This window comes from Rattus norvegicus, chromosome 4 (assembly GCF_021556685.1).
Source record: "Rattus norvegicus strain SHRSP/BbbUtx chromosome 4, alternate assembly SHRSP_T2T, whole genome shotgun sequence".
NCBI lineage: Eukaryota > Metazoa > Chordata > Mammalia > Rodentia > Muridae > Rattus > Rattus norvegicus.
In genome coordinates this window covers 165,215,012-165,236,808 of record NC_141537.1, presented here as the reverse complement: position 1 = coordinate 165,236,808, position 21,797 = coordinate 165,215,012, and the positions used below count along the sequence as shown (strand labels likewise).

Here is a 21,797-nt window from a genome sequence, read left to right as displayed (position 1 = left end):
GTATATAAGAAATACTCAAGTTAATAAAAAAAAAAAAAAAAAAAAGATAAGCATACACATTAGTCCTAAAGGTCTCCTGAAACAAAGATATGGTTGCAAGGTGGACGAAACAAGGATATCATAACAATAGGTAGACATAACAAGGTAGTCATTGGTGATCATATCATCTCTTGAAACAATGTTAGAGTTGTAAGATGATTACAAACAACTTCTTAAAATAAAGACAGAATTGCCATTCCTGGAAAAGGCAGTACAGAGCCATTTATAGTTATGGCTACAGGTGGTGTATAACCAAGTCCTTAGAAAACAGAGGTTTAATCATAAATAGGAATGAATCTAGTTTTTCTTTACTATAGTATGGCTTTTATACCTTATTTGGAGACAGCCTGGACCTTCCTAGTACCTACCTGGAGGTTAGAAACTCAGTCATCATTACTGTTTCTTTCTTTTTTCAGGACCCAAATCAGCAGTATGGAGAGTGGTTACTTGCGTGCTTGGGGTCTTGTGTGTGGTGCTGATGATAACCATGGGGATCTTAGTTCCAAAATGTAAGCAATTATGCAACTACTTCATTGTGGTAACTGTTGTGCTTTCAGTAATGTGATGAATTGGCTGCATTCATAGCATCCACATGATCAGAGGTCAAACACTACTAATTCCTGCCATGAATTATGCCCTAGTATTTTCTGGTCAAGAAGAGCAATACAGAGAAACCTCACTTCATCATCTTCTGAAGAATGGTGAGTATTAATCCTAAGGATGTTTGTGAGTGTTAACTCTCAGGATGTTGGTTGTTAACTCTGAGAATGCTAGTGTGTGTTAACATTCAGGATGTAAGTCAGTGGTAACTCTGAGCATGGTGGTGAGTGTTAACACTCGGGATGAAATGAGTATTAACTCTGAGGATGTTGGTGAGCATTAACTCTCAGGCTGTAAGTGAGTGTTAACTATGAGGATATTAGTGTGTGTTAACTCTCAGGATTAAGTGAGTATTAACTCTGAGGATGTTGGTAACTATTAACTCTCAGGATGTAGGGGATTATTTACTCTCAGGATGTATGTGATTGTTTACTCTGTAGAGTTCAATTCCAAGATTTTTCATTACTATGGCAAAAGAACTTCCCATTTCCATAAACTTTCCAGTGATCATGATAGCAAGAAACGGTGTTGTTAATTCAGTCCTATATGGGAAAAGATATCACATGGCTTAAATCTAAGAAAAGAGAATCTGAGAAGCAAAATCACCCAAAGATTACAATTATATGTGTTTATCTTATTGTTTTGTGCTTATTAGAAGAAAAATGTGATCTAAATATGTAGACTAGCAAATGTGAATTGCTCATGTTACTATTGTTTGAAGATAAAAAAAATCAGTGAAATAAAAAGTAATCCTAGGAAGTATATACATATGCATGCTTATTCCCAGTACAAGAATGATGAACCTGTATATAGAAAGCAGTCCTGGTATACATTCTCATGAATTCTACAACTGGACCCGTGAACAAGGGGAAAGAAAACCATGGACACAAACAATTGTATGCAGCTATTTCTAAACATTTAATCATAACAGCTTTCACAGGGCTGATGATTGGCAAGTGTGATGGCTATGTTAATTTGACTTCATCTAGAATTAACAGAAACCAAGCAGCTAGTTATACATCTGAGGGGTTTTGAAGTAGGAGGACACAACTTTAATCTAGATATTTTGAGGTGGAATTATCTACCTTTAATCTGGCTATGACTTCTTGTGGTAGCCTTAAAGCCATCAGGTATTTATGTTTTGATGAAGTCCAAAGTAGTCTTGTTCATCACATTCTACCCCTGTGCATGTGTTTTTAGATGAAAGTCTCTTCTATTACACTTTTTTGAGAATTTTATACAGGAGTACTGATTTGCATCATTCCTCCATTTCCCTCTTCCAAATTTTCAGTGTCCCATGATTCCCCCTAAATTCACATCTCTTCTTCAACTGCTATTGTTATTTCAAGCTACATCTTTGTTCATGCATATGATCATTCAAGTTTGAATAAGCTTCAGGGGTTCAGTCTTAGTGAAGATTGATTCTCTTCTCATCTCTCTGTCTCTGTCTCTGTCTCTCTCTCTCCCCCTCCTCCTCCTCCTCCTTCCCCTTTCCCCCCTTCCATCCCTTTATCCATCCATCCATCCCTCCCTCCCTCTCTCCAGTCATTGATTTCCTCTAACTCTTCATACAAGAGTAGCACATTTTGAGGTTCCACCCATCCATGTTGACATGTCATTTGATGTTGTGGGTCTTGTTTGGGCAATCAAATTGTTTGTTATGACTAGAAGCTTGTTTGTTATGACTAGAAGATAGTATATTACACCAGGTATCCTGTTTCCAAACCTCTTACAATCTTTATGGCCTTTCTGCAAATTTCCCTGGGTCCTAGGAATAAGAAAAACATTATAGATATATCTGATTTTGTGGGACACCATGCAATCATTTACTTGAGCTCTACAGTTTCATCAGTTGTGAAACTTTAACAGTCTATCTGATGTAATAATGTGGGTATAAGGATAAACATTTAGAACACAGCTTGAAATTATATGGGGTTAAGAACATGGCAGTAGTAGCCTCTGCTTTAAGGTTCTTGACTTCTCCAACTACAGATAGTTGGCTAGCCTACTGGCATGAATTAATAATTTCTATCCTATTTATAGAACATTCTATCCTAAAGCAAAAGGATATAACTTCTTCTCAGCTCCTCATGGTACTTTCTCCAAAATTGACCATATAATTGGTCAAAAAACGGGCCTCAACAGGTACAGAAAGATAGAAATAATCCCATGCGTGCTATCGGACCACCACGGCCTAAAACTGGTCTTCAATAACAATCAAGGAAGAATGCCCACATATACTTGGAAATTGAACAATGCTCTACTCAATAATAACCTGGTCAAGGAAGAAATAAAGAAAGAAATTAAAAACTTTTTAGAATTTAATGAAAATGAAGGTACAACATACCCAAACTTATGGGACACAATGAAAGCTGTGCTAAGAGGAAAACTCATAGCGCTGAGTGCCTGCAGAAAGAAACAGGAAAGAGCATATGTCAGCAGCTTGACATCACACCTAAAAGCTCTAGAACAAAAAGAAGCAAATACACCCAGGAGGAGTAGAAGGCAGGAAATAATCAAAATCAGAGCTGAAATCAACCAAGTAGAAACAAAAAGGACCATAGAAAGAATCAACAGAACCAAAAGTTGGTTCTTTGAGAAAATCAACAAGATAGATAAACCCTTAGCCAGACTAACAAGAGGACACAGAGAGTACGTCCAAATTAACAAAATCAGAAATGAAAAGGGAGACATAACAACAGATTCAGAGGAAATTCAAAAAATCATCAGATCTTACTATAAAAACCTATATTCAACAAAACTTGAAAACCTTCAGGAAATGGACAATTTCCTAGACAGATACCAGGTACCGAAGTTAAATCAGGAACAGATAAACCAGTTAAACAACCCCATAACTCCTAAGGAAATAGAAGCAGTCATTAAAGGTCTCCCAACCAAAAAGAGCCCAGGTCCAGACGGGTTTAGTGCAGAATTCTATCAAACCTTCATAGAAGACCTCATACCAATATTATCCAAACTATTCCACAAAATTGAAACAGATGGAGCACTACCGAATACCTTCTATGAAGCCACAATTACTCTTATACCTAAACCACACAAAGACACAACAAAGAAAGAGAACTTCAGACCAATTTCCCTTATGAATATCGACGCAAAAATACTCAACAAAATTCTGGCAAACCGAATCCAAGAGCACATCAAAACAATCATCCACCATGACCAAGTAGGCTTCATCCCAGGCATGCAGGGATGGTTTAATATACGGAAAACCATCAACGTGATCCATTATATAAACAAACTGAAAGAACAAAACCACATGATCATTTCATTAGACGCTGAGAAAGCATTTGACAAAATTCAACACCCCTTCATGATAAAAGTCCTGGAAAGAATAGGAATTCAAGGCCCATACCTGAACATAGTAAAAGCCATATACAGCAAACCAGTTGCTAACATTAAACTAAATGGAGAGAAACTTGAAGCAATCCCACTTAAATCAGGGACTAGACAAGGCTGCCCACTCTCTCCCTATTTATTCAATATAGTTCTTGAAGTTCTAGCCAGAGCAATCAGACAACAAAAGGAGGTCAAGGGGATACAGATCGGAAAAGAAGAAGTCAAAATATCACTATTTGCAGATGATATGATAGTATATTTAAGTGATCCCAAAAGTTCCACCAGAGAACTACTAAAGCTGATAAACAACTTCAGCAAAGTGGCTGGGTATAAAATTAACTCAAATAAATCAGTTGCCTTCCTCTATACAAAAGAGAAACAAGCCGAGAAAGAAATTAGGGAAATGACACCCTTCATAATAGACCCAAATAATATAAAGTACCTCGGTGTGACTTTAACAAAGCAAGTAAAAGATCTGTACAATAAGAACTTCAAGACACTGAAGAAGGAAATTGAAGAAGACCTCAGAAGATGGAAAGATCTCCCATGCTCATGGATTGGCAGGATTAATATAGTAAAAATGGCCATTTTACCAAAAGCAATCTACAGATTCAATGCAATCCCCATCAAAATACCAATCCAATTTTTCAAAGAGTTAGAGAGAACAATTTTCAAATTCATCTGGAATAACAAAAAACCCAGGATAGCTAAAGCTATCCTCAACAATAAAAGGACTTCAGGGGGAATCACTATCCCTGAACTCAAGCAGTATTACAGAGCAATAGTGATAAAAACTGCATGGTATTGTTACAGAGACAGAGAGATAGACCAATGGAATAGAATTGAAGACCCAGAAATGAACCCACACACCTATGGTCACTTGATTTTTGACAAAGGAGCCAAAACCATCCAATGGAAAAAAGATAGCATTTTCAGCAAATGGTGCTGGTTCAACTGGAGGTCAACATGTAGAAGAATGCAGATCGATCCATGCTTATCACCCTGTACAAAGCTTAAGTCCAAGTGGATCAAGGACCTCCACATCAAAGCAGACACACTCAAACTAATAGAAGAAAAACTAGGGAAGCATCTGGAACACATGGGCACTGGAAAAAATTTCCTGAACAAAACACCAATGGCTTATGCTCTAAGATCAAGAATCAACAAATGGGATCTCATAAAACTGCAAAGCTTCTGTAAGGCAAAGGACACTGTGGTTAGGACAAAACGGCAACCAACAGATTGGGAAAAGATCTTTACCAATCCTACAACAGATAGAGGCCTTATATCCAAAATATACAAAGAACTCAAGAAGTTAGACCGCAGGGAAACAAATAACCCTATTAAAAAATGGGGTTCAGAGCTAAACAAAGAATTCACAGCTGAGGAATGCCGAATGGCTGAGAAACACCTAAAGAAATGTTCAACATCTTTAGTCATAAGGGAAATGCAAATCAAAACAACCCTGAGATTTCACCTCACACCAGTGAGAATGGCTAAGATCAAAAACTCAGGGGACAACAGATGCTGGCGAGGATGTGGAGAAAGAGGAACACTCCTCCATTGTTGGTGGGATTGCAAACTGGTACAACCATTCTGGAAATCATTCTGGAGGATCCTCAGAAAATTGGACATTGAACTGCCTGAGGATCCAGCTATACCTCTCTTGGGCATATACCCAAAAGATGCCCCAACATATAAAAAAGACACGTACTCCACTATGTTCATTGCAGCCTTATTTATAATAGCCAGAAGCTGGAAAGAATCCAGATGCCCTTCAACAGAGGAATGGATACAGAAAATGTGGTACATCTACACAATGGAATATTACTCAGCTATCAAAAACAACGACTTTATGAAATTCGTAGGCAAATGGTTGGAACTGGAAAACATCATCCTGAGTGAGCTAACCCAATCACAGAAAGATATACATGGTATGCACTCATTGATAAGTGGCTATTAGCCCAAATGCTTGAATTACCCTAGATGCCTAGAACAAATGAAACTCAAGACAGATGATCAAAATGTGAATGCTTCACTCCTTCTTTAAAAGGGGAACAAGAATACCCTTGGCAGGGAATAGAGAGGCAAAGATTAAAACAGACACAGAAGGAACACCATTCAGAGCCTGCCCCACATGTGGCCCATATATATACAGCCACCCAATTAGACAAGATGAATGCAGCAAAGAAGTGCAGGCCGACAGGAGCCGGATGTATATCGCTCCTGAGAGACACAGCCAGAATACAGCAAATACAGAGGCGAATGCCAGCAGCAAACCACTGAACTGAGAACGGGACCCCTGTTGAAGGAATCAGAGAAAGAACTCGAAGAGCTTGAAGGAGCTCGATACCCCTTATGAACAACAATGCCAATCAACCAGAGCTTCCAGGGATTAAGCCACTACCTAAAGACTATACATGGACTGACCCTGGACTCTGACCTCATAGGTAGCAATGAATATTCTAGTAAGATCACCAGTGGAAGGGGAAGCCCTTGGTCCTGCTAAGACTGAACCCCCAGTGAACGTGATTGTTGGGGGGAGGGCAGTAATGGGGGGAGGGGGGAGGGGAACACCCATAAAGAAGGGGAGGGGGAGGGATTAGGGGGATGTTTGCCTGGAAACCGGGAAAGGGAATAACACTCGAAATGTAAATAAGAAACACTCAAGTTAATAAAAAAAAAAGAATGTTAAAAAAATAATAATTTCTATCCTACTGAGTTAACTTCAAGTTCAATAAATGTTCTCTAGAAATGTGCCTTGCTGCTTTCCACAATAATTTTTCTTCATTCTTCCTCCTTTATTCTCTTCCTTTTGTTTTATCTTTTACTCTTATTCCTTTACTATGACAGTTGCATAGGGAACCTTGACATCAGAGATGCAAGCCAAGCTGACCTTCCGGTAGGAGAACAGAAGATGATGGGAGGATCTGAGAACCAGACCTGCTGCTGACCAAGCCAATGTCAGCTATCTCTGTATTTGTGAATAGAGCTCAGTTTCACTTTGTCTGAGATGTTTTGAAATTGAAAAAAAAAAGCATAAACCTGCTCTTTGACTCAATTCTTAAAGTAACTGAGCTAGAGGCAATGAAAATTATGGAAAACTTCAGTTTAATGAGACTAGCATCCAAGTCAATGAGAGGACTCAAGAATACATGAAACAACTGGATTAGTTCAGTCAAATTGAAAAAAACCTAGACATAACAGTAAGAAAGGAATCAAAACTGAGAATCAGTCTCCATTACATTGACTTGCTGACCTGTCTGTGAGGAATCTTCTTAAAGTGTAAAGGGTTTAAGTGTGCCCAGCTCCTCTAATGTAGTGTCATTCCTTTTTTTTTTTTCGGGGGGGTGCATTGGATATTTTTTTATTTAAGTTTCAAATGTTATCCCATTTCCCAGTTTTCTGTTCATAAACCCCTCTACCATCTTGCCTCTCCCTTCTGCTATGAGGGTATTCTCCCACCCATCCACTCCTTCCCGCATTCCTGACCTGACATTCCCTTACATTAGGGGACGAAGCCTTGGCAGGACCAAGGGCTCTTCCTCCTATCAGTCCCTAACAAGGCCATCCTCTGCTATATATGCACTTCCTATATAGTACACATGGGTCTGTCCATGTGTACTCTTTGGAAGGTTGTTTAGTCCTTGGGCACTCTGGTTGGTTGGTATTGTTGATCTTATGGGGTTGCAAACCACTCAGCTCCTTCAATCCTTTCTCTAAATCCTCCAATGGGCATCATGTTCTCAGGTCAATGGTTGGCTGCAAGCATTCACCTCTGTATTTTCCATGTTATGACAGAGCCTCTCAGGAGACTGTTATATCAGGTTCCTGTCAGCATGCACTTCTTGGTATCAGCAATATTGTCTGGGTTTGGTAACTGTATGTATATGGGCTGAAACTCCAGGAACGGCAAGCTATTCATTCAGTCGCTACTCCATGCTTAGTCTCCATATCTCCTCTTATGAATATTTTTGTTCCTCCTTCTAATGACTAAAGCATCAGCACATTGCTCACCCATCATTTAAAACTTCATGTGATCTGAAGATTGTATCTTGGGTAATCAGAGATTTGGGGTTAATATCCACTTATCAGTGAGTGTGCCCTGTGTGTTTTTGTGTGTGTCTGTGTATGATTAGGTTATCTCACTCAGGATGATATTTTCCAGTTCCATCCATTTACCTATGAATTTCATGAAGTCATTGTTTTTAATAGTTTAGTAGTACTTCATTGTGTAAATGAACCACATTTTCTGTGTCCATTTCTCTTTTGAAGGGCATCTGTGTTCTTTCCAGATCCTGGCTATTATAAATAAGGAACATAGTAGAACACTTGCCCATGTGATAGGGTGGAGCATCTTTTGGGTATATGCCCAGGAGTGGTATAGTTGAGTCCTCAGGTAGTACTATGTCCAAATATCTGAGGAACCTCCAGACTGCTTATACCAGTTTGCGATCTGACCAACAATAGAGGAGTGTTCCTCTTTCTCTACATTCTGGCCAACAACTGTTGTCACCTGAGTTTTCGATCTTATCAGATGTAGGATTGGTAAATATCTTATGCAAACTGCTAGTTGCTGTATTGTTCTTATTTTTTTCTTTTCTTTTCTTTTCTTTTTTTTTTTTTTTTTTTTTTTTTTTGTAGCTGGGGGCCGAACCCAGGGCCTTGCACTTGCTAGGCAAGCACTCTACCACTAAGCTAAATCCCCAACCCTGCTGTATTGTTCTAATGACAGTGTCCCTTGCCTTTCAGAAGCTTTACAGTTTTATGAAGTCCCATTTGCCAATTCCTGATCTGAGACCATAAACCCTTGGTGTTTTGTTCAGGAAACTTTTCCCAGTGCCCATGTGTTTGAGGCTCTTCCCTACTTTTTCATCTATTAGTTTGAATGTATATAGTTTTATGTGATGGTACTTGATTCACTTGGATGTTAGCTTTGTACAGGGTTATGAGACTGTGTTGATTTGATTTCTTCTACATGATGACCTTTCATTGAACCAGAACCATTTATGCTGTCTTTTATCTACTGGATGGTTTTAGCTCCCTTGTCAAAGATCAAGTGATCATAGGTCTATAGGTTCATTTCCAAGCCTTCAATTCTATTCCATTGATCTACCTGACTGTCCCTGTACCAATACCATACACTTTATATAACTATTGCTTTGTAATACAGGGATGCTGATTCCCCAACAAGTTCTTTTATTGTTGAGGATAGTTTTTGCTATCCTGGTTTTTCTTTTATTCCAAATGAATTTGAAAATTGCTCTTTCTAACTCTATAAAGAATTGAGCTAGCATTTCGATGGGGATTGCATTGAATCTGTAGATTGCTTTTGGGAAAATGGCCATCTTTACTATATTAATTCTCCCAATCCATGAGCATGGTAGGTCTTTCCATCTGCTGAGACCTTTTTCAATTTCTTTCTTCAGCTACTTGAAGTGCTTGTCATACAGATCTTTCACTTGCTTGGTTAGTTACAGTGAAGTATTTTATATTATTGGTGAATATGATGAAGTGTGTTATTTCACTAATTTCTTTTTCAGCCTGTTTATCCTTTGAGTAGAGGAAGGCTACTGATTTGTTTGAGTTAATTATATACCCAGCCACTTTGCTGAACTTGTTTTTCAGGCTTAGGAGTTTTCTGATTGAACTTTTGCGGTCGCTTAAATATGTTATCATCTGTGAATTGTGATATTTTGAATGCTTCCTTTCCAATGTTTATCCTTGTGACCTCCTTTTGTGATCTCATTGCTCTGGCTAGGACTTTGAGTACTAGATGGAATAGGTAAGGGAGAGTGGGCAGCCTTGTCTAGTTACAGGTTTTAGTGGGATTGCTTCATGTTTCCCTCCACTTAGTTTGATGTTGGCTACTGGTTTGCTGAATGTTGCTTTTATGGTATTTAGGTATGGGCATTCAATTCCTGATCTTTCCTAGAATTTTAACAAGAAGGGGTGTTGAATTTTGTCAAATGCTTTCTCAGCATCTAATGAGAGGATCATTTGGTTTTTTCCTATGAGTTGTTTACATAGTGGATTACCTTGATGGATTTCTGTATATTGAACCATCCCTGCATCCCTGGAATGAAGCCTCCTTGATCATAACAGATAATCATGTTGATATGTACTTAAATTCATTCTGAAAATTTTTTCTTGAGGATCTTTGCATGAATATTCATAAAAAACTGGTCTGAAGTTCTCTTTCATTGTTGGTTCTTTGTTTGGTTTAAGTATAAGCATAATTGTGGATTCATAAAATAAATTAAATAGTATTACTTCTGTTACTATGTTGTGGAACTGTTTGAACAATATAAGGTCTTTTTTGAAGGTCTGATAAAATTGTCCACTAAACACATTTTTTACTGGGCTAGTTTCTTTGGGAGAATTTTAATAACTGCTTCTATTTCTTTAGGAGTTATGGGACCATTTAGATATTTTATGTGGTCCCAATATCTGTCTAGAAAACTCTCCATTTCATCCAAATTTTCCAGTTTTGTTGAATAGAGGGTTTTGTAGTAGGATATGATTTTTTTTAATTTCCTCAGATTCTCTGGTTATGTCTCCCTTTTCATTTCTGATTTTGTTAATTTGGATACACACTCTAGGTCCTCTGATTATTCTGACTAAGGGTTTATCTATCTTGTTGATTTTCTCAAAGAACAGGCTCAAAAACAGAACAGTTTTGTTGATTCTTTCTTTAGTACTTTTTTATTTCTACTTGGTTGATTTCAGCCATGAGTTTGATTATTTCCTGCCTTCTACTCCTCTTGGGAATAGTTGCATCTTTTTCTTCTAGAACTATTAGGTGTGCTGTCAAGCTGCTACTGTATGTTCTCTCTAGTTTCTTTTTGAAAGCACTCAGAGTTATGAGTTTTCTTAGCACTTCTTTCATTGTGTCCCATACGTTTGGGTATGTTGTGCTTCATTTTCATTAAATTCTAAAAAGTCTTTAATTCCTTACTTCATTTCTCCCTTGCCCAAGTTATCATTGAATAGAGTGTTGTTCAACTTCCATTTTTATGTGGGTTTTCTATCACTTCTGTTGTTACTGAAGACCAGCCTCATTTCAACATTCCACTCTCATCAATGGACAGATCATGAAAAGAGAAATTAAACAGAAACATAGACAGACTAAGAGAAGCCATGAACCAAATGTATTTAACAGATATTTATAGAACATTCTATCCTAAAACTAAAGGATATACCTTCTTCTGACCACCTCATGATACTTTCTCCAAAACTGACCATATAATCGGTCATAAAACCGGCCTCAACAGATACAGAAATATAGAAATAATCCAATGCGTCCTATCAGACCATCAAGGGCTACAGCTAGTCTTCAATAACAATGAGTAAAGAATGTCCATATATACATGGAAGTTGAACAATGCTTTACTCAATGATAACCTGGGCAAGAAAGAAATTAAGAAAGAAATTAAAGACTTCTTAGAATTTAATGGAAATGAAGGTACAACATACCCAAAATTATGGGACACAATGAAAGTTGTGTTAAGAAGAAAACTCATAACTCTGAGGGCCTGAAGAAAGAAACAGGAGAGAGCATATATCAGCAGCTTAACAGCACACTTAAAAGCTCTAGAAGAGAAAGAAGCAAACACACCCAGGAGGAGTAGAAGGCAGAAAATAATCTAACTCAGAGCTGAAATCAACCAAGTAGAAAAAAGGACTATACAAAGAATCAACAGAACCAAGAGCTGATTCTTTGAGAAAATCAAAAGATAGATAAACCCTTAGCCAGACTAAGCAGGGGACACAAAGAATGTGTCCAAATTAACAAAATCAGAAATGAAAAGGGAGACATAAGAGAATCAGAGGAAATTAAAAAAATCATCAGATCCTACTACAAAAGCCTATATTCAACAAAACTTGAAAATCTTCAGGAAATGGACATTTTCCTAGACAAATACCAGGTACTGAAGTTAAATCAGGAACAAATAAAATACTTAAACCACATAACTCCTAAAGAAATAGAAGCAGTCATTAAAAGTCTCCCAACCAAAAAGAGCCCAGGTCCAGATGGGTTCACTGCAGAATTCTATCAGACCTTCATAGAAGACCTCATACGAATACTATCAAAACTATCCCACAAAATTGAAACAGATAGGGCGCTACTGAATTCCTTCTATTAAGCCACATTTACTCTTATTCCTAAACCACACAAGACCCAGAAAAGAAAGAGAAGTTCAGACAAACTTTCCTTATGAATATCGACACAAAGATACTCAATAAAATACTTGCTAACCGAATCCAAGAGCACATCAAAATAATCATCCAGCATGATCAAGTAGGCTTCATTCCAGGGATGCAGGGATGATTTAATATACAGAAAACCATCAACGAAATCCACTATATAAACAAACTGAAAGATAAAATCCATATAATCATTTCATTAGATGCTGAGAAAGCATTGACAAAATTCAACACCCCTTCATGATAAAAGTCCTGGAAAGAACAGGAATTCAAGGCCCATACCTAAACATGGTAAAAAGCCATATACAGCAAACCAGTACCTAATATTAAACTGAATGGAGAGAAAGTTCAGGCAATCCCACTAAAATTAGGGACTAGACAAGGCTGCCCACTCTCTCCCTACTTGTTCAATATAGTTCTAAGTCCTAGCCAGAGCAATCAGAAAACAAAAGGAGACCAAAGGGATACAGATTTGAAAGGAAGAAGTCAAAATATCACTATTTGCAGATGATATGGTAGTATATTTAAGTGATACCAAAAGTTCCACCAGAGAACTACTAAACCTGATAAACACCTACTGCAAAGTGGCTGGGTATAAAACTAATTCAAATAAATCAATAGCCTTTCTCTACACAAAAGAGAAACAAGCAGAGAAAGGAATTAGAGAAACGACGCCGTTCATAATACTCCCAAATAATATAAAGTACCTTGGTGTGACTTTAACCAAGTAAGTGAAAGATATGTATGATAAGAACTTCAAACCTCTGAACAAAGAAATTGAAGAAGATCTCAGAAGATGGAAAGATCTCCCATGCTCATGGATTGGCAAGATTGATGCAGTAAAAATGGATATTTTACCAAAAGCAATCTACAGATTCAATGCAATCCCCATTAAAATTGTAACACAATTCTTCATAGAGTTAGACAGAACAATTTGCAAATTCATCTGGAGTAACAAAAAACCCAGAAGAGCTAAAACTCTCCTCAACAATAAAAGGACTTCCAGCGGAATCACTATCCCTGAACTCCAGCAGTATTACAGAGAAGTAGTGATAAAAACTATATGATATTGGTACAGAGACAGGCAGATAGACCAGTGGAACAGAACTGAAGACCCAGAAATGAACCCACACACCTATGGGCACTTGATTTTTGACAAAGGAGCCAAAACCATCTGACAGAAAAAAGATAGCATTTTCAGCAAATGGTGCTGCTTCAACTGGAGGTCAGCATGTAGAAAAATGCAGATCGAACCATTCTTATCACCTTGAACAAAGCTTAAGTCCAAGTGGATCAAGGACCTCCACATCAAACCAGATACACTCAAACTAATAGATGAAAAAGTGGGGAAGAATCTCAAACACATGGGCGCTGGAGAAAATTTCCTTAGCAAAACACCAATGGCTTGTGCTCTAAGATCAAGAATCGACAAATGGGATCTCATAAAACTGCAAAGCTTCTGTAAGGCAAAAGACACTGTTGTTAGGACAAAATGGCAACGAACAGATTGGGAAAAGGTTTTACCAATCCTACAACTAATAAAGGGCTTATATCCAAAATATACAAAGAACTCACGAAGTTAGACTGCAGAGAGACAAATATCACCATTAAAAGTGGGGTTCAGAGCTAAACAAAGAGTTCACAGCTAAGAAATGCTGAATGGATGAGAAGCTCCTAAAGAAATGTTCAACATCTTTAGTCATAAGAGAAATGCAAATCAAAACAACCCTGAGATTCCACCTCAAACCAGTCAGAATGGCTAATATCAAAAACTTGGTGACAGCAGATGCTAGTGAGGATGTGGGGAAAGAAGAACACTCCTCCATTGTTGGTGGGATTGCAGACTGGTACAACCATTCTGGAAATCAGTCTGGAGGTTCCTCAGAAAATTAGACATTGAACTACCTGAGGACCCAGCTATACCTCTCTTGGGCACATACCCAAAAGATGCTCCAACATATAACAAAGACACACGCTCCACTATGTTCATAGCAGCCTTATTTATAATAACCAGAAGCTGGAAAGAACCCAGATGCCCTTCAACAGAGGAATGGATACAGAAAATGTGGTACATCTACACAATGGAATATTACTCAGCTATCAAATACAATGACTTTATGAAATTCATAGGCAAATGGATGGAACTGGAAAATATCATCCTGAGTGAAGTAACCCAATCACAGAAAAACATACATGGTATGCACTCATTGATAAGTGGATATTAGCCCAAATGCTTGAATTACCCTAGATGCACAGAATACATGAAACTCAAGAAGGATGACCAAAATGTGAATGCCTCATTCCTCCTTTAAAATGGGAACCAGAATACCCTTGGGAGGGAATAGGGAGGCAAAGTTTAGAACAGAGGCAGAAGGAACGCCCATTCAGAGCCTGCCCTACATGTGGCCCATACATATATAGATAAGATGGATGAAGCAAAGAAGTGCAGGCTGACAGGAACAGGATGTAACTCTCCCCTGAGAGACACAGCCAGAATAAGGCAAATGCATAGGTGAATGCCGGCAGCAAACCACTGAACTGAGAACAGGACCCCTGTTGAAGGATTAAGAGAAAGGACTGAAAGAGTTTGAAGGGGCTTGAGACCCCATATGAACAACAATGCCAACCAACCGGAGCTTCCAGGGACTAAGCCCCTACCCAGAGACTATACATGGACTGACCCTGGGCTCCCACTGCATAGATAGCAATGAATAGCCTAGTAAGAGTACGAGTGGAAGGGGAAGCCCTTGGTCCTGCCAAGACTGAACCCCCAGTGAACGGGATTGTTTGGGGGAGGGCAGTAATGTTGGGAGGATGGGGAAGGGAACACCCATATAGAAGGGGAAGGGGAGGGGTTAGGGGTTATGTTTACCTGGAAACCTGGAAAGGGAATAACAATTGAAATATAATTAAGAAATACTCAAGTTACTAAAGGTGGAGAAAAAAAAGGCCAGCCTCAGTCTATGGTGATCTGTTAGGTTGCATGTGAGTATTTCAATCTTCGTTTAACTGTTGAGACCTGTTTTGTGATCAATTATGTGGTCATTTTGGAAAAGGTACTATGAGGTGCTGAGAAGAATGTATATTTTTTTGTTTTAGGATGAAATGTTGTATAAATATCTGCTATATCCATTTGGTTCATAAATTCTGTTAGTTAATCTGTATCTCTTTAGTTTCTGTTTCCATGATCTGTCCATTGCTGAGATTGGGGTGTTGAAATCTCCCATTATTATCATCTGAGGTGCAATGTGTGCTTTGAGCTTTAGTAAGGTTTCATTTATGAATGTAGAGGCCCTTGCATTTGGAGCATAGATCTTAATGGATTTTTTCTTTGATGATTAAGTCCTTCCTTATCTTTTTTCGTAACTTTTGGTTGAAAGTCAATTTTATTTTATATTAGAATGGGTACTCCAGCCTCTTTCTTCAGACCATATGCTTGGAAAAATTTTCCAGCCTTTCACTCTGAGCTAGTGGCTGTCTTTGTCAGTGAGGTGTGTTTCCTATATGAATCAAAATGCTGGGTCCTCTTTACATATCAAGTTGGCTAATCTATGTCTTTTTGTTAGGGAATTAAGTCCATTGAGGTTAAGAGATATTATGTAATAGTGATTGTTTTTTCCTATTATTTTTGTTGTTAGAGGTAGAATTATGTTTCTATGGTTCTCTTCTTTTGGGGTTATTGCAAGAAGATTCCTTTTTTGGTTTCTCTATCATGTACTTTCCTTCCTTGTGTTGGAATTTTCCATCTCCTATACTTTGTAGTGCTGAATTTACAGAAAGATATTGTGTAAATTTGGTTTTGTCATGGAATGTCTTGGTTTCTTCATCTAAGTTTATTGAGAGTTTTGCTGGATATGGTAGCCTGGGCTGGCACTTCTGTTCTCTTAGAGTCTGTTTGACATCAGCCCAGTATCTTTGGGCTTTCATATTCCCTGGTGAGAAGACTGATGTAAATCTGATAGGTCTGCATTTATATGTTACTTCACCTTTTTCCCTTACTGCTTTTAATATTCTTCCTTTGTTTTGTGAATTTGTAGTTTTGACTATTATGTGATGGGAAGAATTTGTTTTCTGGTTCAATCTATTTGAAGATCTGTAGGATTCTTGTATGTTGATGGTCATCTCTTTATTTAGGTTAGGGTAGTTTCTTAAGTTTTATAATTTTGTTGAGGTTATCTACTGGCTCTTTAAGTTGGGAGTATTCACTTTCTTCTATACCTATTATCTTTAGATTTGATCTGGACTTCCAGTACATTTTGGTTTAGGAGATTTTTGTGTTTTACATTTTCTTTGAGGTTGCATCAATGTTTTCTATGGTATCTTCTGCCCCTGAGATGCTCTCTTCTATCTCTAGTATTCTCTTGGTGATGCATACATACATGACTCCTGATCTCTTTCCTAAGTTTTCTATCTCCAGTGTTGTCTCCCTTTGTGTTTTCTTTATTGTTTTTATTTTTGCTTTTAGATTTTGGATGGTCTTGTTCCATTCTTTCACCTGTTTGTGTTTTCCTGTTATCCTTTAAGGGATTTTTTGTGTTTCCTCTTTCATGGCTACTACGTGTTTGCCTGCATTGTCCGGGATTTTTTTAAGAGAGTTATTTATGTCCTTCTTAAAGACCTGTAATATCATTATGAATTGTAATTTTAAATCAAAATCTTGCTTTTTCAGTATGTTGCTGTAATCCAGGGCTTGCTGTGGTGAGGAAACTGGGTTATGATGATGCCAAGTAGCTTTTGTTTCTGTTGCTTGGGTCTTGTCCTTGTCTCTCACCATCTGCTTATCTCAGGTGTTAGCTAGGCTTGCTGTCTCTGATAGTGGCTTAACCCTCTTGTAAGCTTGTGTCAGCAGTCCTGGAGACCAGCTTTTTCCCAGAAGGATCTTGGTACAGAGAGCTCTCCCAGAGGGATCTTGGTACAAAGAGCTGTGTCACAGGGTTTGTTCCAGTCTCAGACAGACACTGGAAAGATCCTGTCCCAGACGGCTCCTAGGTACCTGTGTACAGAAGACTCAAGGCTATTTCATTTTGGGCCCAGAATGTGAGCAGAAGTCGTGGTCTCACCTGTACTTTCAGGATTGTCCACACTTCTGAGAATTCAACACTCTCCCCACTGGATCTGGGTAGAGTTGTGGCACAGGGTCATCTCTGGGTGCAGGCAGAAACCATAAGGATCCTATCACAGATTGCTCTTTGGTTCCTGTGTCCTGAGGGCTCCAGGTGGGTCCTTTGGAACAGAAGTGGTGGTCTTACCTCTGCTCTCAGGTGTGTAAGTGCTCCAGGAGACATGTTTTCTGCTAGTGGGATCTGGGTCCAGAGAGCTGTCACAGGGTCCTGTAGTATCATTCTTAAGTAGATAGCCTAGTGGCATAAGAAAACTAACTGTCCCTATCCCTGGAAGCAATCCAGTAAGCAACTTTCCTCTATGGTTTCTACTTCAGTTCCTGTCTCCAGGTTCCTATCTTGAGCTTGTGCTCTGGCTTCTTTGACAATTACCTTTAACCTGAATACCAAATAAACCTCTTCCTACCAAAGTCGTGTTTGTTCATGTTGTTTATCACAGTAATGAAAGGCAATATAATGCTAGTGGGACACAGAAATAAAAATGTTAGGCTGGTTACTCACAAAGGGCAGTAAATATTGAGAATAGTCAAAGGCTGCATAGGAAATGAATGTGTATGAGTAGTTCAGGGTAAAAAGGAAGAAAATTGGGAAAAATGTATGTAAAATGAAAATCCAGGCCAGGGATATAAATCAGTCATTAAAGAGAAAGTCAAACTGCAAATTCACATAGAAACATCTGGTAAACTAAGATTCCCCTTTAAAATATGTTACATGAAAATTCCAAGAAGTGGAATCAAGTGTTTGAAGTACTATGGTTCAGCAGAGACAGAATGTTACAAATCCAGAACCAAATTATGTAGGGCTTTCTTTGGTCGATTTTATAGTCTTCATTTTTCTTCTCTATGACTTAGAATCTACTCAGCTACCTTGTGAACCTTCAGAGGGTTCAGAAAACTTCTTCTGCACTGACATTTAGTATTTGGTACCACTCAAATCCAAGTCCCAGAGACAACATCACTCAAACCTTGAGTATAATAGTGTATTTCTTTTTCCCTTTGCAATAAGAATTGTGTTTTACCTACAATGTTTAAGCCCGCTAGTAAATTACACATGAATTTGTTTTAATGATGTATCATTTTAAACCTCGAAAACTGACACTGTGTCTAAAGTAGAAAAAAATTTTAATTGAAAAAAATAGATAAAAAGTGAACATATTCTTGGTCTAGTTGGGATGCACACACTTAATTATTCTATTAAAATGTTCCTTTTCATACTTCAAAATATACTTGCAACAATTCTCATAGAAAAATTACCTTAGCCTAAATGTATGTGCATAGTACTAATTAAAATGGTCAAAATGTATCTTTATAGTAGGCATAAAGTTAAAATGAGAGACTTATATTTTATCTGTACTATCTTAGCATTAGCTTTATTAAAATTTATACACATTCCTAGACATACTAGTTGTAAAATATTTTTGAATGGTAAGAATGATATCTCAAAATTAATAAACATAATTTATACTTTATAAATACACATAGGCTACTATCACCATAATCTGTGAAATGTGAAACAGATGAGTAAATGCCTTCACGTTTATGAGAACACATGTAACTAACTTAACTTTGGATGATTATAAATGATACACAAATGAAAATTTCTGACTATATTCATTAAATAGTTAAAATAACACTTAAATCTATGTATGTATTTTAATTTTGTGTACTGAAAACCATTATTTAAAAAAGTAACTCCAGATTTAAAATCATTTCAGTATGTATTTTTCTATTCATCCAATTGTATATCATTTAGCAACTACATATGCAGACTTGATGACAGGTAAAATATTTAATCTTGCTTTTTTCACAAGAAGCAATCTATATTGGTTTTTACATAGTAAATTTTAAACCAATAACCTGAAATCATAAATTGATGTCAAATAAAAATTGTGTAAAAATTACTCATCAGTTTAATACCTTCTTGGGACTGAAGAGTAGGTCATGGGCAGGAGACAGGCTAAGTATCCTTGAACTGTGCATTAGCCTGAGCAATGGCACTTATGAATCTTTGCTCTCTATGTAGTAGTTATGAGTCTCAGAAAAGCCTAGTAGTCATATTAATAAAGGCTCATTCTATTGCTGAGCACCCATTTCACACAAATATATTTCCTAGACTCCTCCTGTGATCCTTGTTCCCATGACTGGATTGCTTTTGGAAACAATTTCTATCTCTTTTTTCGTGGGACCAAATCCTGGGCAGAGAGCAAGTCTGCCTGTGAGGAACTGAATTCTCATCTTCTGGACATAGACTCCAAAGCAGAGCTGGTAAGTCACACACTCCTGCTTTCTGTCTCTTTGTAATAGTAGCACTGAGAATACTAGCTATTAATATCAGTCAGAAGGTTCTAAAGGTCATGTGACACCTGCTCATGGTGATTTACTATGATCCTTAGTGAGAATACAGGGAACGCTTGGAAGCCAGCATTCCAAGGCTTAATGCTACAAGAAAATGAAAATGGGATTGAGTTTGAGCTGGCATGTTCTACTTAGCAAGATGCAAACTGATATTCAGTAAGGAAGGGACATTTTCTCCGCATGGTAACTCCTTCTTGTAATCCTAGTACTTGAGAAGCTGAGCAGGAGGACCACCATGAGCTTGAGGCAAGTTTGATTTATATAGTGAGTCTTCAGACCAGTTTGGGCTATAGGGTAAAGTTCTGTCTCGAATGTTAAAGATACATAAAGATCCAAAAAATTTTTAATTTTTAGTAAAAAATAATTAGGATTGTACACTCATTTTGGGTTATGATTTTCTGTACTCAACAGGAAAATTTGTTACTGTTTGAAATTAATGGGTGGATTCTTGTCAAAAAGAATCAAACTAACTGGTCCTCGTCTGAAAATGAAACTAAACTACAGCATACCCTGTAAGTAAAATGTTTAGACAAAACGGGCTTTGCTGAGGGTAGTAGGATTGCTGTGCATGTGCACCCTGTCTCTGTGTAGCACAGAAGGAACATTCAGAAGAAAGGATATAGTAGGAGCAGTCTCTGAGCCACAACAGAGAAAATGTTAGCCCTAAGGAATCTCACCTTTAGAGCATTTGTGGTTTTGTTCTCCTGGACATTCTGGAGACATTTATGCATCATTTTAGGAACTTTGTATCTCTAAAGCAATGGCTCCCATCTGCCAGTTGTGACAGCATTAAGGGCTGAATGACACTTTCACAGGAGTTCCACAAAAGACATACTATATATCAGATATTTACTTTATAATTCACAACAATAGTAAATTAACAATTATTAAGTAGCAACAAAATAATTTTAAGGGGTCACTACATCCTTAGGAACTATATTAAAAGGTCCCAGCATTAGGCAGATGGAGAACCAGTGCTAAAGCCTTGTACCATTTGCTGTTTACTTGAATCCGAATCTTACTTTCTCAGAGAGTGTAGGATTAGTTGGTGTCTGTTGTTTTCCAATAAGCTTACTGTTTTGTGATTAAAGGTCATCACCCACTCGAGGCTCTTTATTTCTTCCTGTAACAATATGTTTTCATCTTTTTGGCCTGTGCTAGTTTTAGCCAATTCTAACTCTAAAATAAAAAAAAATGTGACCTCTAATGACTACCTTATGATTTCTGATATTTTTAAAATTGTTTTTGCTCAGAATTGATGAAAAGAAGAATCATAGCTGTCGTTACCTGCGTGGAAGCCAATTCATTGCTGATGACTGCTCATCTAAGAAACCATACGCCTGTGAATTTAATAAAATGTGATGCCTATTTCACTAGCATAATTTTGTTTAATTATGAACATCAAGATGTCTGTTGTTTGTTGAATATATTATTTTTTACACTTGATCTTTGTCAAAATGCCAATGATGATAATTTTTAAATTTTGAAGATGTTTTACTGAACTGAGATGCTGATTAAAATTTTACTATCTATATTGTATTGAGAGTAGGTAATATTCTTTTTAATAGTGATCACAACTCTACCAAGATTTATGTTGTTATTAATAAATTATCTATCTAATTCATTATTTGGTAACATAGCAATAGACTTAAAGTGATAAAAGGATACTATGTCAATTGAGTTGGTTTTTTAAGTTATTTGTGTATTTTTCATGTCTGAAGAATCAGGACTCCACAGAGCATGGCAAGGTCACAGGACAAGTTGGTGGAATTTTCTCCTTCCACTTTTATGTCAATTCAAGTGATGCCCAAGCTTGCATAAATTTTGCTACCCTACTGTACCATGCTACTAGCCTGATTTTTGTTTTTGGATTGTGCATACACTATGTTGCTCAGCCTGGTCTGTATTCCCAGAGCTCAAATTAATTTTCAGAATCAGCATACCTAGTAGGTAGACCAGAGATGCAGCCCACATAGTGTAATATTTCTAAAGGAAAGATACCTTTCAAGATTGTTCAAAAGACATTGATGATTCCCCTTAATAAAACAAGAACAGATTTAATGGAAAACAAGTAACAAATGCAACTTCAGTTGAAACAGTTAAAAGCTAGAGTTTGGGA

The 21,797-nt window shown here is 37.5% G+C and overlaps 1 protein-coding gene across 4 annotated transcripts in view; it reads left to right on the top strand.

Annotated features, from left to right (window-relative positions):
* Positions 1 to 21,217, top strand: part of Klri1 (killer cell lectin-like receptor family I member 1) — a 35,206-nt gene extending 13,989 nt beyond the window's left edge. Inside the window, exons 2-6 of one of the 4 annotated variants that reach the window (XM_087659053.1) lie at positions 456 to 548; positions 681 to 740; positions 19,437 to 19,588; positions 20,090 to 20,190; positions 20,932 to 21,217. In XM_087659053.1, the coding sequence (XP_087515179.1) occupies positions 518 to 548; positions 681 to 740; positions 19,437 to 19,588; positions 20,090 to 20,190; positions 20,932 to 21,040 (453 nt within the window). In that variant the 5' untranslated portion in view covers positions 456 to 517 and the 3' untranslated portion in view covers positions 21,041 to 21,217. Of the gene's footprint in view, positions 1 to 455; positions 549 to 596; positions 741 to 6,849; positions 7,004 to 19,436; positions 19,589 to 20,089; positions 20,191 to 20,931 lie in introns of those variants that run through there. The other 3 variants (NM_001012649.2, XM_087659052.1, XM_087659054.1) reach the window with 3 other exon arrangements.
* The last annotated feature ends 580 nt before the right edge of the window (positions 21,218 to 21,797 follow it).